Raw genomic sequence first — 14,747 nt, 5'->3', positions numbered from 1 at the left:
TCGAAGGCTCATCTTTGGTGCTTTGCCATTTATCTGTGTCCCAGAGCGATTTAGCATTCGATAACTGATACAGAAGTGCCGGGGGGGTGGGGGGGGGCTCTGTGTACTTGTAGCAGTCCTGAACACCTCCCAATCTGTACAATCCAAGCACGCCTGATGATCCTCCACAGCTTCACTGGTCCTCACAACAGGTTTGCAGAGTTTTAGTTTCTGCCTGTATGCAGGAATCAAATTGGCCATGACGTGGTCCGAGAGTCCCAGTGCAGCCCGGGGGACAGCGTGATAGGCACTGCTTACTGTGGTGTAACAGTGATCCAGAATGTTCTCCTCTCTGGTCGGGCATTTAATAAATCCAGCCGTGAGCAAATGTTTCAGAGACCTGTATCATGGGGGTTGGGGTATAAGGAATACAATGACCCTTTGATATGACCTGAGAGGACAGGTGGTGAAAATACACCTACGGCCTCACACCTTTCTAGGACACCTTTACATTCTAACCTAAGAGGCAAAAATACAAATCAATATGAGATTCACTGGATTATTGTCAATCATTATTAATTCTGGTCTTTAAACCTGATTTGCAACTCCTTCAGATAATACAGCCTATTGTAGCCATATGGCGGTGGATGTCTGGTAAATCTTTCCCTTGTCATTTAGGAATAGTGCTGTGTCTTTAAACTGCTTTAGTTTTGAAAAGCCAGACTGAGAAATACTCATTTTGCATTTTGTACATAGGCAGATGTTGTGATTGGCGGAAATGTTGGACCTGTAGCATGCTGTGAATCATCACTAATTCTCGCTGAATCTCGTGTCTGCAGGTCTTCGCACCATTTGCGTGATCACCAAACTGGATTTGATGGACGAGGGCACAGGCACCAGGGATGTGCTGGAGAAGAAGCTGCTACCTCTCAGGAGAGGTGAGGCCTGCTTTCTCTTGCCATCTGTCTCCTGAAATGCTGTTCTGTGCTTCAGAAGCTAGCTGCTTGTAAAGCTCTGTGGTGTTTTTCTCTGAAGGTGGGAGTGCAGGATGCATCAGAGTGTTGGGAGAGTCAGGTGGGTGTCCTTCCAAACAGCTGCATAGCTGTGAGCCTGGGGAAATAGCTCTAATTCTATTTCAGGGTAATCCCTGCTCTGTCTATTCTCAATCTAGTGAGCAAGGCTGGAAAATGTCAGTTTGTCTTTCTGGCCTGGTTTGTCTATCTTGCGTCAGCATGGGCTTTGCTGCTGTGGCTGAACACTGACTTGTAGGCTAACGGTAGCATTGGCCAGTAGCATTAGCAGGGGTGAAATTCCTTTTTCCTCAATTTGTGCTTCACCATGAGTTGAGACTGAAAAGGGTGGTCAGTGTCCCTCGTGATCTGGGGTTGGCTTCAGGTGACATGGGCTCAACTACCAGCTTCCAGCTCTCCTCACATAGCAACACCCTTCTCCCTGCTGCCTACCTGGGTTGTATGGTGGGGGGTTTAGCTGCCTTAGAATTTGGATACCAGGTTGTGGACACAGGTCCATCATAATCAAACCATTTCATGTAACAGTATGTGAAAGTTTAGAATACATGGTACCATATCAACAGCTTTTTTTAAAGATAGGACATATTATTGCTGTTTCTGATGTTTGCGTCATTAATCTGTAAAAATTAAGCTGCAGATGTCTGTGCAGTAAAGTTTGGTTGATATTTTGGTTGAGAGGAATTTTGATACGTGTTGAATTTTTACACCACTGGATACTTCACCATCAATACCATTTCCTCGGTGTGCTAGCTTGTTCAATTACCCAAAACACCTGTACAAAATGACTGGCCTCTGTAATAATCAACACTCATAGTTCGGACCTGGCGAGCACTGGCTGACGTGTGTCCAATATGTACAAACTGGTAAAAAGTTTCTAAACAAGTATTAGCCTAATGTACTGTAGTGTGGTGATAAATAAACAAGACAAAAGCATTGCACAGGGTTAAGCGTAGTTATTGACCAAATGGATATTATCATGACCAAATGGTAGAGCCTACATATCATAATGAGTGACTACATTTCGATGTATTTAAAAAAAATCAAAAACAAAACAATCTGACATAAATCACATTTCCATTGTAGAAAACAAAATACATATACTCACATATGTTTTTACAAATGTTTTATTACACAACATAATTACAGTCATCAGCGTATATTTAAAACGAAAGCCATGCTGCGGTATCTAAACGAGGTTTTTATATTCACGAACATATTCGATGTAATGTTAAAAATGGCGTTTTCACTTGCTAGGGTTCTAGATATATCCTGTATGTCACTCAATACGTTGTGTATATGCATGACGTGTGAGGCCATATCTGTGTCCGATACACCTCACTAGGCACTACCCTGTTGCACACAACTTATTGTACTTTTTACCAAATTACAAAAAAATCACCCAACATACTACATACATTAAAAACATTAATTCCACAACTATTTCTTTCTATGAATTAAAAAAGTATGCACAGCCTCCCAATCCACTTCTCCAACAGCTTTAGTGAATTCATTGATCTCATCAGACTTTTCCCTCAGTAAGTCACCAATTTCAATGATAAGGCTTGCCTGAGTCTTTACCTGGACAGTAAATTGATGCATCTGTCTTGCTGTCTTTTGTATTTCAGATGCAATGTCAGCCCTAATCTGTTGTATAAGAGATACAATGTCAGACGTATCAGCCCTAATCTGTAGTATTATGAAACCAATACTACTATATGGGAGTGAAGTTTGGGGAACAAAATATAAAGACAAATTGGACACATGCCACCCCCGAATTATTCCATTTGGAATTTTGCAAGAACATACTGGGTGTAAACAGGAGTTGCCCTATATAGCTTGTAGAGCAGAGTTGGGAAGATACCCACTCCTTTTCGAATGTAAAATGATGCATATATGCAGGCCCGTGAGTTCTGGAAAAAATGTCAAACTGCAACAGTTGATAAACATTGTGGCGTGGTGTTGTCAAGTACGTCGGTCTGTGACACTCTCGCCGTTTGCTTCCCAGACCTATCAACTACCAGGATACATTTATCGCCGACCAATGAACAGTTTAAAGATTTGGCCACGTGACGGCGTTGCATCATGGCTGCGAAAACTCATAGCGTAGGCAAATACAATATTTCCAATCTAAAGGATATAATCAGGACATATGAAACATGGCTGTAAATTTCCCCTAATTTGTGCACGAAACTGTCACAATGTTTTGGCATGTATGGCAGGAGTTCCAGTTCACTTCCGTGTTTTCCACTGTCAACATAGTGACATTGGTTGTGTTCATTGTTGTTTACTATTGTGTACAAGAGTACAAACGACGTAGAAATGTCGCTAACATTCCCCCGGGTCCTACACCATGGCCTTTAGTCGGTAATTTTGGAGGCTTCCTTGTTCCGTCTTTCATTTCAAGACGATTCGGGCGAAATCGGGAGGAATATGCGCAGAGGACACCAAATCCTGTTTCGCCACAAGTTGGTCTGATGGAACTTTCAAAAATCTATGGGAACATATACAGTATATTTGTGGGCAGCCAACTTATGGTTTTGCTTACTGGCTATGAAGTAGTCAGAGATGCTCTCTCCAACCATGCAGAGGTGTTCTCTGACAGGCCAGATGTACCAATCATCACGATCATGACAAAGAGAAAAGGTAAAATATATTGTTTTAAGATGTTTTGTTTAAAATATGTGTTCACACGAGTAGCCAGTCTTTATTTTGAGAATTTAAATGTGCAGTAAATAATTGACAGAGATGTGTTTGACTGTGTTAGTTCAAACTATACATTAGGCATCGTGTATATTTAATAACTCTTTTCACTGATTTGCAGGAATCGTTTTTGCACCCTATGGTCCAGTGTGGAGAAAACAACGCAAGTTTTGCCACAGCACTTTACGTAGCTTTGGCCTAGGAAAGCTCAGTTTAGAGCCTTGCATATTGGAAGGTGTTTCTATTGTTAAAAGCGAACTTTTAAGTCTCAGCAATGAGTCTGGAGAAATGGGTGTTGACCCGACACCACTAATTAGCAATGCTGTGTCCAACGTCATTTCTTCCATAAGCCTGGGACAGCGTTTTCACCACCAGGACCAGGAGTTCAGAACTCTGCTGGATCTTATGGCCCGTGGACTTGAGATCAGTGTGAACAGCCACGCTGTACTCATCAACATCTTCCCCTGGCTTTACCACATGCCCTGTGGTGTGTTCAAGGAGCTGCGGCAGGTGGAGGGTGACATCACAGCATTTCTTAAAAGGATCATTGCCAGACACAGGGCCACTTTAGATCCAGAGAACCCTAGGGACCTCATAGATATGTACCTTGTGGAGATGCTGGCCCAGCAAACTGCAGCAGAACCCACAGAGAACACCTTCTCAGAGGACTACCTTTTTTACATCATAGGCGACCTCTTCATCGCAGGAACCGATACCACTACCAATTCCATGTTGTGGATACTGCTCTACATGTGTTTATATCCTGACATCCAAGGTACACAGTCTATAGACAAACAGGACACCATGGGCCCTAGATTGGCAGGTAAAAACGGCTGGGGGAAATGGCAGCGCACTGTTGCACAAGCAATAGCTTTGTCGAGCAATCCCTTTAAACGGAATGCAACAGACAGGATTACAATACAAGAAAATGGCAATATCACCGTGGGTTCTGGACAGTTTTACTAGGGATAAACTGCAGTGCTTCGTTTGTTGTTTTAAACAATTCAATGCGTTGTAGTTGTAGTTGTAATTGTAGCTTGCCAGACCTGTTTTAAAATGTCCTATATTGTTAAACTGGGTAGTCTATGTCATTTTGAAAAAAGGAAGCGTTTGGCTCACTTAGATTCCATGACAATCTAATGTTGTTTTTATTGAGATCGATATAGCCCATGTCACGTATGTCTACATTCTGGACATTTTATTTTGGACTAGAATGTAAAATGTCCAAACATGCGTGACATATGATAGGCTACATATTCAATTTAATAATCTAAATTCATTTAATGGAACACATTTGCAACTTTGGAGTTAGGTATTGAAACGAAAATGTAGAGCTTACATCTTTGCTGAAATGTGAAGTGTTTAAGCAGACATTCTGCCACTTGCTGAGGGGTGACATGTGGAAGCAGAAGAGGTCAGCTCTATTTGCTATGGACATAAAAGTTTTTGGATGGAAACCCAGGTTTTCTTGGTAGGCTACTTTCACTCCTTTCCCCAATAGCATAGACAACGTACTGCAAATAATATATCTTACGCTTTTAGACTACTGCAATAGCATATTTATCTCAGGTAACTCTTACCTGAGGCTTTTTGTACTTGGAATTATTCTGGGAACAAACTGCAGCACCAGCAGAACCAAACAGGTGAGCAAAAGCTGAGCATTGAATCTACAGGAGAGATTGGACATTTGTGTGCTACGAGGCTTCTGGTGACTGTATGTATACTATGTATACTAACGATATGAGATATCCCATAGACAGGGAACAAACCTGATGTGTAAAACACAAGAGCAACAGTGATCAGTAGCCTACAGAAATAGGGAATGCATAAGATATGAGAGGTTGGATAAACCTGCAATCTCTTTCTGCATTATGTAGTGGTCACAGAAAGAGATACTTTGTGGAAAATGAGCTGATCTGCCTTATCTGCCCTAGTCTAGTTAGACTATGACATGTGAATAGAAATAACAACAAATGTCATTATTGTGTATTTACAGCATGTATGACATTTGTTCACTGCTTACTGAGCATTTAATTCAAATCAGACAAATTAGCCTAGACTTCCTCTTCCCAGATGCTTGGGAAGTCTTTAAATCAAGCATTTTATTCTTAAAAAAAAATCCTGGATATATTAATTGCATTAACCCATAACACAGGTGGTTTGTGACTGGCAAGTTCCCTGTCAAAGAAGAACATGTTGCCACGTCTATATCTGAAATCCATGCCTCAGGGGAAAGTTTGATATATTAAATAACCCACCAGGGAGGAACAGCCAATCTCTACCAGCTGTCTTTGCTGCCAAACTAGGCCCCCATATATGCTATCCAGTCCAGTATAGGATTGTAACTTCACTGATGACAATATGAAAGGATTCCCAGTGTCATTCCATGACATCTCTTCATCTAAACCTTTTTTTTTGTCACAGAGAAAGTTCAGGAGGAGATTGATGCAGTGATTGGCCGAGACAAGGTTCCATCACTGACAGACAAAGGATGCCTGTCGTTCACCGAGGCAACTATAATGGAGGTCCAGAGAATGACGGTGGTGGTTCCGCTGGCAATTCCTCACATGGCCTCAAAGACCACAGGTGAGGAACTGAGTCCTGGCAGAAAATCTTTCAACACGAAAAACAAGAACTGATGTCAAACAAACAAACAATGTCCGCACTGCAATAACCAAGTTTGATTTCTTTACAGTGTTCCGGGGTTATACCATTCCAAAGGGTACGGTGATCATCCCAAACCTGTGGTCTGTCCACAGAGACCCATCTGTGTGGGACAGTCCAGATGACTTCAATCCTTCACGGTTTTTGGATGAACAGGGGAAGCTGCTGAGAAAAGACTATTTCATTCCATTTGGAATAGGTGGGATAGATTTGATCGTTTTAATAATTATTTTTCTTTCTGTGACTGGGATCAATAAGTATCATGTCTAGATGTATTGTAATGAAGCTCTATGAGACACATTATGTAGATTCACTGATCAAGTTTATATAACTATACCGCATAACCATAGCATGCTCTCAGTGGCCACTTTATTAAGTAGGCTAAACCTAATTGTTAATGTTAAATTCAATCAGCCAATCATGTGGCAGCATCTCAATGCATAGAAAATACAGACATGGTCAAGAGGTTCCGACGTTGAGACCAAAAATCACAATGGAGAGGAAATGATTTAAATGGCTTGACCATGGAGTGCTTGTTGGTGCCAAATGGGCTGGTATGAGTATCTCAGAAACTCCAGATCTCCTGGGATTTTCTCTCACAGTAGTCTCCAGAGTTACAAAAAATGCTAATGGTTAAAAAAAATGGTAAATAAAAACATCCAGCTACATGGGCAAACACACCTTGTTGATGAGAGAGGTCAGAGTAGACAAGCTGTCAAGAAGGCAGTGGTTACTTAATAATCACAGGTTACTACACCAGTGCTATGCAGAAGAGCATGTCTAAACACACAACACATCAAACGGATTGGCTACAGCAAATGGATGGACTACGATTTCTGTTGCAACATGCAGTTTATCTGAAGGTTATTCAGGATGCAGAGTGCTTCCCTGTGTAGGCATGATCTATCTGTTTCTAACTATAGTAATCTATGTTCTGTCCTGTTTTAAGTACATTGAATAGAGTGTTCATGTTCAATGATAAATTAACATTTAATTGATAATGAAGACATTGAAATTTCCCATTAGACAGAGTATGTAATCAAGGCTGTGGCTGTAGTTTTGGCTTGCTGTGATGACATTACACACCATATCAATAGGTGTCAAAAAAAAATCTTTTTTGTTATGCTGATTGTTATTTCACCCGTCACATGCCTTTTCTAGGCCGCAGAGTGTGCATGGGAGAGCAGCTTGCCAAGATGGAGCTCTTCCTGATGTTCACCAATCTGATGCAGGCGTTCACATTCAGATTCCCCAAAGGAAAACCACCTCCACCCATGCACGGCCGCTTCGGTCTCACATTGGCCCCTTGCCCATACACTGTCTGTGTGACACCCCGCTGACTAAGTGTTAAAGGTTAAAGGTGTGGTCCGCTATTGTTGCTTTAGGAGGATGGGAGGGAGGGGTGTATATTGATTTGACTGTTGAGCTGAAATGTCAAGAACCTTTTACCAGAATCACAGACTCTGAGCATGAACCGTTCCATTGGCTGACCCTGTCCAGAAGATCTTGTCCCACGGAAGCTTAAGTGGGATGGGGCAGGTATTTTGCTGACTGCTGACATTTCTTTTGGTTGATAGCATTTCACTAAAAATGTGTGCACTTTAATACAATCAGGGAACTTAATGTAAACCTTTATTTGCTGATGCTGCTATGTGTACTGTAATCTTGTAAAACAAAGAAAACGAATATTATCTGTTTTACACATAAGAAATGTGTGATCCAGTAAAGCTATTGCACCATGTCATTTCAGTTCACCCAGTGTTGATGATTAATTGCTCATTTATTGTCCTGGAATATGTCAAATGGCCTGGTTGGCACTGTTAATAAACCTTTTTTAGCGACAACTAAGACAACAAGTGTCAAATCTTGATCATCTGTTGCAGACTGATTTTTATATCCTTTTCTTTTCATAGTAACTGTCCCAAATTGCCTGTTTTGTTAGTTTGTACATTCATAAATCTGGCAGAAGTTAATATTTGAAAAAAAATAATCTTGCAGGTTGTCTCTGTCCCAACATAAACTGTTTGTGTAAGTATCAAGAAAGTATCTGTACAATGTCAACAGACAACCAAAGTCCTCTCTGCTACAATTTATAACTAAGCTAAACTAAGTGAAAGGTCATGGACAATATTGTATAACCACGTGATCAACGTCTGCACGACCTTCCCAGTCGGTCGTCTGGAGAGGAAATCAGAAATAGCCTGCTTACCACTGTTCTCACTGAATATCATCATACTAGATTATTAGGCAGACATGGCTTTCGCTACCCATCATATAATCAGGACACTAACGTCGTCTTCGGCCCGAAATGCAGCAATAAAACACGTAACTATTATTGGAGGTGGACAAATGGGAGCAGGTATTGCACAGGCAAGTTTCAACCTCTGTATTATTATTAGCAATCGATAGCTAGCAAGCTCTGACAGTATGTATAGGTGCACATTATTAGTATTTGACAAATCTGAACAGGAACTCTCCAAATGATAGAATACGTAACGAGTTCCATGGATTCCAATATAGGAAGTTAGCTAACTTTCTACAGCTAACTAACTGAAGTAAACTTAAATAGCATTAGCCATCTTCAGTCGGGTATGTTTGACGCTAACCCCATGTCATTAACAGCTAGCTAACCTTGTTGAATGGCAGTCATGAATTCTGAATATCACTGAAAAATAAACCAGATACGCAGTTTGAAAGCCACATTGTTGTAAGAGTTTTTGGTTCATTGATTCAAGATAGATGTTGGGATCGATGTCTTTGAAAGTAACTTAAATTATGCAGTTTCTTTTTATAGTAAGTAGCTAGCGATAGTTGCATAGTCATGTGAAAGATGACATACCTGGCGTTCCAACACCATATCGTTTTGAGCTCCGTGTCGGAAAATGTTAACAGCGTTTGCAGCATGATATTGTCGATTGTAGCGCCATAATAACTTTGGCAAACAGCTGTCAGTTAAATTTTAAGGTATTGAATAGCTGGCTTTCCATCAAAATATGTAATGTGAATTTTGGCCATTAGAATAGGAAATCTTGAATGGAAACACTTACACCTACGGTTCACTTAAAACTCTGTAATTTGAATTATAAAAGTATTTGCTGGAAGGAGGTGGATTAACAGCATTTATTCATATAAGGTTTGTGGCGATTGTATTATGTGTTTCTGTAGAAGTTGCCCCGAGACAGCAGTTTATGGAAATCACAGACTTTTAGCTGAATTTTCATGAATGCACTTAAAATATGTGAGTGAGTTGGATGGGAACCTGGCTACTGATGTTAATGACAACGACTGCCTGACCTCCCCTAACCTACAGGTGGCAGCTTCAACGGGTCATACAGTTGTGTTGGTGGATACATCTGAGGATATCTTGAAGAAAGCTGCTAAAGGAATAGAGGGCAGTCTGAAAAGAGTGGTCAAGAAGAAATTTGCAGATAAGCCAGAGGTTAGTAATTGTATTTTTAAAATATGTAAATATTTGAGGACTATATATGTGAAATATATTATTGTTGTTGTTGTTTATTCAATTTGATCAGGCTGGGCAGGAGTTCATTCAGAAAGTTATGAAGAATGTGTCAGTATCGACAGACGCAACCTCAACCGTCCAGAACACTGACCTGGTTTTGGAAGCCATTGTGGAGAACCTCAAAATCAAGCAGGGTCTCTTCAGTGCTCTTGACAAAGCAGCACCCCAGTAAGCCAGACTTTTGATTTCTTTTTTTTTTATTTTCTTTTCATCCAATAAATTAGAAAAGTGTTTCTTTGTTGTGGTCATTCTTTTTGTATGTCTTGGTTTATTTCATACTACAGACACACAATCTTTGCCAGCAACACGTCCTCTCTTCCCATCACGGATATTGCTAGCTCAACGGCAAGGCTGGATCGGTTTGGAGGCCTTCACTTCTTCAACCCTGTGCCCATGATGAAACTTGTGGAGGTGAGTGTCTTCAACATATAGTGCCTTCTGTCTTAATTCATCTATGTTGCAATCATCAACTCCTACAATTAAGATTGTATTCAAGTGGTGTAGTGAGCCCTTGTATGTATTATGAGCAGTCTTTCCTTTAATTTCCTTTAACTTTAATTAATGCATTTTGTAGGTAATCAAAACTCAGTCAACAAGTCCGGAAACCTTTGATTCTCTGATGGCGTTTAGCAAAGCTCTTGGCAAGAATCCTGTCACATGCCATGTAAGTCACTTAATTGATCATTTTTGATATTTTTTTGATTGAGAGTTGATATTAATTGAAAGTTTTGTATATTACAGCTAAAGTAAAGTCTCTCATTTGCAGGATACACCAGGATTCATTGTTAACCGTCTGCTGGTGCCCTACATGATGGAAGCAATCCGACTGCAGGAGAGAGGTATTGTCACCTGATCTTTACATCCAACTGGTTTCCACTGTGTTTCACTTTCAATCTGTAAGGCCACAAACATGTTGGGAACTTAAGCAATGCTGAAGCGTCGGCCCAGCAACAGTAGTTTCGGCGCGGGACCAATTTATTTTTTTCTACATTCCAAGGGTGGATATTCATCAGAAGTGCATTGGAAAATACTCTTTTGATGGCCGTACATAATAATGTATTAAGGTCCGGACAGGTTAAAACTGCACTGTCAAGGCCTAATCTAGCCCAAGCACTTGTTTAAGATGTAGCCCACTGATGTATTTTTTCGGATTGTAATCTGATCACTTCCTTGTCCAATAATTGTCCAACACAAAAGTTTGCCATTGTCTATGAAAAACCTGTTAGTGTACAAGAAATCTGCCTACTCTGAAAAAATGTTGGCCTTGCTGATCTGCTGCGGTGTTGCCCCTGGGGTGCATGACAAGAGTGCCTGCCACTTCTGCTCTTCTTCTGGGATGTTTCTGCCCTGCTTACAGACCCTAGGCAATCGTTTTAGGAATCATAATTACAGTCACTGTCCTACAGGAATGGTTTAGTCAATGTTTTGTTGTGGTTTTCTTTGGTGTATTTAGTTCCCTCGTGACTTGTTGAGAAGAGAACTATTTTGTCCACAAGTCCTGTTATCATGCTGTTCATCCTCAGGTCATGGATCAAAAGAGGACATAGATATGGCCATGAAACTTGGTGCTGGCTATCCTATGGGCCCATTTGAACTGCTTGACTATGTGGGTCTGGACACTGCTAAGTTCATCATTGATGGTGAGTGTTTTCATTCTACTGTGATACATCCCTAGGGCTCAGGTTAAAATAATAAATAATGTTTTGTTCTTGTGTGGTTGTAGGTTGGTATGAGATGGAGCCAGACAACCCCCTGTTTGCCCCGAGCCTCATGCTAAACAAATTGGTGGCTGAGGGTAAGTTTGGCAAGAAGAATGGAGAGGGATTCTACAAGTATAAGTAACAACCCAGCTTCCCTTTGAGCTGATAACTGGACAACAAACAGAAAGACCACAGCGGGCTCAATTGTGGAACCCTCAGGTTAAGAAACGGACACTAAGTAGAATAACCTAAACATAATTCCTGTGCCTTACAGAACAACAAAAGCCTTGTCATTGTGAGTTATAGTGTCAGTGTTTCAGTAACATGAATGCATTAAATGGCATAAAAGCATTTTCTGACATATGGTCTTTCGTTCTGCTTTTTTCTCCACATAGTTGTGTACAATTTATCATCAACCAGATATGTCATGAGGTATACAGAATGGCTGTGATAGTACTGTGTGTCACTTCATTGAGCAGTTTTATGGTTTTATAGAATATTTTACAATGAATTACATGTTGGCCACATAGCTAATACTTTCACCATTTTGGTTGTCTCTTAAGATTGAAATAACTTGATTGACCACACACACAAAAATAGAAACACATTCTGGAATGTGGTGGTTCCCAAGCAATACTAGAGGCATTTTTATGATTCACAAAAAAATAAAATACTCTCCTGCTTCACGATCTGAATCTGTATGAAATTATTCAGTGAGCCATGGTCTGCAGGGTAATCAGCCACTGGTATTCTGCCTCTCATCTTCTGAGATCTCTTGGTGGTGTAACGGTGATCAGCGACATCTCCCTTCTAGCCCCTGCAAGTAGATCGGATGATCCCCTACCTTTATATTTCTCGGTGCGCTGCAAGTGACCTAAAAATCCAGCAGAGGGAGACCAATACCACTTATTAAGAAAGGTGGAGTCTGCATTGATCTGTATGGGCGCAATATGTAAACAAAAAGCGTGTCCTTATGTAAAAAGGGTGTCCTTATGTAAGATTTCATACAGAATTCCCAGCTCGCTCACTGTCGTGAAAAGATACACTACTGAATGCACCATGACTTCGTGGTTCTGTGGTCTAACTCATAGGGCCACTGGCTTCTTGACCCATTTAAAGGAATTAAGTAGTTTCATTCTGACACGGGATTTTGCCTCACAGCCAGATTATTTGCAATGGTTGTGGGTTCATGTCCTGGTTTGTAAACTGTAAACATAATTAACTGAGATAATCTATTTATCAATTTGCACTACAATTTGAAGTTGAAGCATCAGCTAAATGAAGATTTCAACTCATCACTGTTGAACACACCACCCAGTTTAATGAGTCGAGGTTTTGCATGCACACGGGCTCTACTCGCCAGTAATAGGTCTCCAGTAAGACTGGCCCCTAGAACCGTTGGACACCAGACCCTCAGCGGCCAGACAAAAGATGTAAGACCTCTCGCCAATGGACTAGACAGCGGGTAGCATTACAAAAGGGAGGCCACTCTCGGAGGGGCTCCTCCTCTCCCCTCTTGTCTCCCAGCATCGTTCTCCCTCACTCCACCCAGCAATACTGCAGTAGGCTACTCATCGTCAACATTGCGGCGTGAGAGTAGCCTAAGCGCTAATTTTAACCTACATACAAATTACTACTGTGTTTATTTTGCTCATGGTGCCGCCACTGACACCGTGTGTGTCATGACTAACGCAATACTTAAGGAACGATGAAAACGGTTTACTTTGCGGATGCTAGACAGTCAGAAGCGCGTCAACATATTTACGTAGGACGTCTGGTGGACGAATTTCAAGCTTCGGTGGATAGCCAATCCTTTGTCACCTGCTGACATCTTGTACATCTAAAAGGTAACTATCCTAAATGTTACATCAACTGCTGATGCTGATACAGCCGGTGAAGCCCAGATTCAGTCTGTATCGTAGTCAATTATATGAAATGTATTCTCTTTTATTCCAGGTGTTCATACTGTAGGCTACAATATAAGATCTGTACACTAGCCTACAGTCCATGTTATCATTAGCGCGAAGAGTTGTGATTTTAAAAATGTCACTTATCTTGTATTGATGGATGACTGTTATCTAACAGCCCTTTGGTTATTGTGCTGGAAGTTTTTTTAGCAATTAGACTAAAGATCTAAAGAAACTTAGCTTGTGCTTGATCAGAACACCTGACAGACCCGCGGTTGCCATGCTTCTGTTAAACGAGTAGTTAGCTGTTATGATGTTCTTTGAAGAAGAAGTGACAATTTATCCTGTAATTGTGCCGCGAGGAGGGTCTACTTTGTGAAGTTGATTCGAAGCAAAGGTAGCTTTTCAGTTGTTTTATCAGTTCAAGTCAAATCAGTCAGGTTAGTACATACAGACAAGCACCTGAATATTGCCAGATATATTAAATGTGTGTGGTATGGTTAACATAGGTAAGGAGTAGGGGCCGGAATAACACCTTTTGCACCCTTTAGACTGAACTGTCCAGTGCGTTATTGAAACCTCCTGGGCACAATTTATGTGTAGATAAGCACCATAAAACAATAGAGCATATGCTTATCAGTGCCTTGTTTGTAGCAGAGCTTTTAACACATGGCTGAGATTCTTTGTGCTTTCCCGTCATATCATTTTTCTGGGTCAAGAGTTGGCTGGGAGAGTAAGACTTCACTGAGCTGTCAGATCATTTCTACTGTGCATGTTGCATAAACTAAACTGAGTGAACTAACCTTACCATCTGCCAGCATTTCATCACGACAAGCCAAAATAGCCAGTATGTATGCTGATCCAAATGTTTCGTGGTTGATTCAGCCACATTCTTTCCCCCACTGAAAAGAGACACAAGTCTCCAGGATATGAGGTGATGCACCTGGCTCCAGATTAATGGTGTGGGTAGAGGGTGAGCCGGGAGTGAGCCCTGAGGGATGGAACAGCAGCCATATGGTGGTTGCCAGGTATCAAAGTCCTTAGGGTGAGACCAGTGCTGAAGGGAGGTGTGTCCTGTGCAAACATGCTCATGAACCAGGGCTCTTTGATTAATGCCCCTAAGGAAGACGTCACTCGTAGAGAAGGTATTGTTCTAGGATTCATTTGGGAGTGACACAACACTAAGATTGCAGTCACTATCCCAAAGTGCCTTTGCCCTCTCACCTATGATGAGTTAGGAACTGTT

The 14,747-nt window shown here is 41.1% G+C and overlaps 2 protein-coding genes across 3 annotated transcripts; both read left to right on the top strand.

The window, feature by feature from the left end:
- The first annotated feature begins 3,051 nt into the window (after positions 1 to 3,051).
- LOC122130979 (cytochrome P450 2U1) lies at positions 3,052 to 8,218 on the top strand. 2 transcript variants are annotated; one of them, XM_042705860.1, is made up of 5 exons: positions 3,052 to 3,653; positions 3,832 to 4,533; positions 6,135 to 6,296; positions 6,406 to 6,573; positions 7,536 to 8,218. In XM_042705860.1, exons 1-5 carry the CDS (start codon positions 3,209 to 3,211, stop codon positions 7,712 to 7,714), a joined length of 1,656 nt encoding a protein of 551 aa, XP_042561794.1. In that variant the 5' UTR covers positions 3,052 to 3,208; the 3' UTR covers positions 7,715 to 8,218. The 2 variants fall into 2 exon arrangements, with proteins under 2 accessions (XP_042561794.1, XP_042561795.1); XM_042705861.1 differs by having other exon boundaries at positions 3,053 to 3,653; positions 3,832 to 4,485.
- Positions 8,219 to 8,524: 306 nt separating this feature from the next.
- Positions 8,525 to 11,955, top strand: hadh (hydroxyacyl-CoA dehydrogenase). Its single transcript, XM_042705862.1, has 8 exons — positions 8,525 to 8,744; positions 9,685 to 9,813; positions 9,905 to 10,062; positions 10,179 to 10,305; positions 10,469 to 10,558; positions 10,661 to 10,733; positions 11,418 to 11,534; positions 11,618 to 11,955. The coding sequence occupies exons 1-8, from the start codon at positions 8,628 to 8,630 to the stop codon at positions 11,734 to 11,736; spliced, it is 930 nt and encodes a 309-aa protein (XP_042561796.1). The 5' UTR covers positions 8,525 to 8,627; the 3' UTR covers positions 11,737 to 11,955.
- Positions 11,956 to 14,747: the final 2,792 nt, after the last annotated feature.

This window comes from Clupea harengus, unplaced genomic scaffold, assembly GCF_900700415.2.
Source record: "Clupea harengus unplaced genomic scaffold, Ch_v2.0.2, whole genome shotgun sequence".
NCBI lineage: Eukaryota > Metazoa > Chordata > Actinopteri > Clupeiformes > Clupeidae > Clupea > Clupea harengus.
Note: the sequence above shows the minus strand (reverse complement) of the source record. Positions and strands in the feature narration are given on the sequence as shown.

Excerpts from the sequence above, each read along its gene's own strand:
- LOC122130979 (XM_042705860.1), top strand. The coding sequence starts at position 3,209 with ATGTTTTGGCATGTATGGCAGGAGTTCCAGTTCACTTCCGTGTTTTCC. Across the intron at positions 3,654-3,831 it reads GATCATGACAAAGAGAAAAG|GAATCGTTTTTGCACCCTAT; the intron begins GTAAAATATATT and ends ACTGATTTGCAG. Across the intron at positions 4,534-6,134 it reads CATGGGCCCTAGATTGGCAG|AGAAAGTTCAGGAGGAGATT; the intron begins GTAAAAACGGCT and ends TTTTTGTCACAG.
- hadh (XM_042705862.1), top strand. The coding sequence starts at position 8,628 with ATGGCTTTCGCTACCCATCATATAATCAGGACACTAACGTCGTCTTCG. Across the intron at positions 8,745-9,684 it reads TGGGAGCAGGTATTGCACAG|GTGGCAGCTTCAACGGGTCA; the intron begins GCAAGTTTCAAC and ends CCTAACCTACAG. Across the intron at positions 10,734-11,417 it reads AATCCGACTGCAGGAGAGAG|GTCATGGATCAAAAGAGGAC; the intron begins GTATTGTCACCT and ends GTTCATCCTCAG.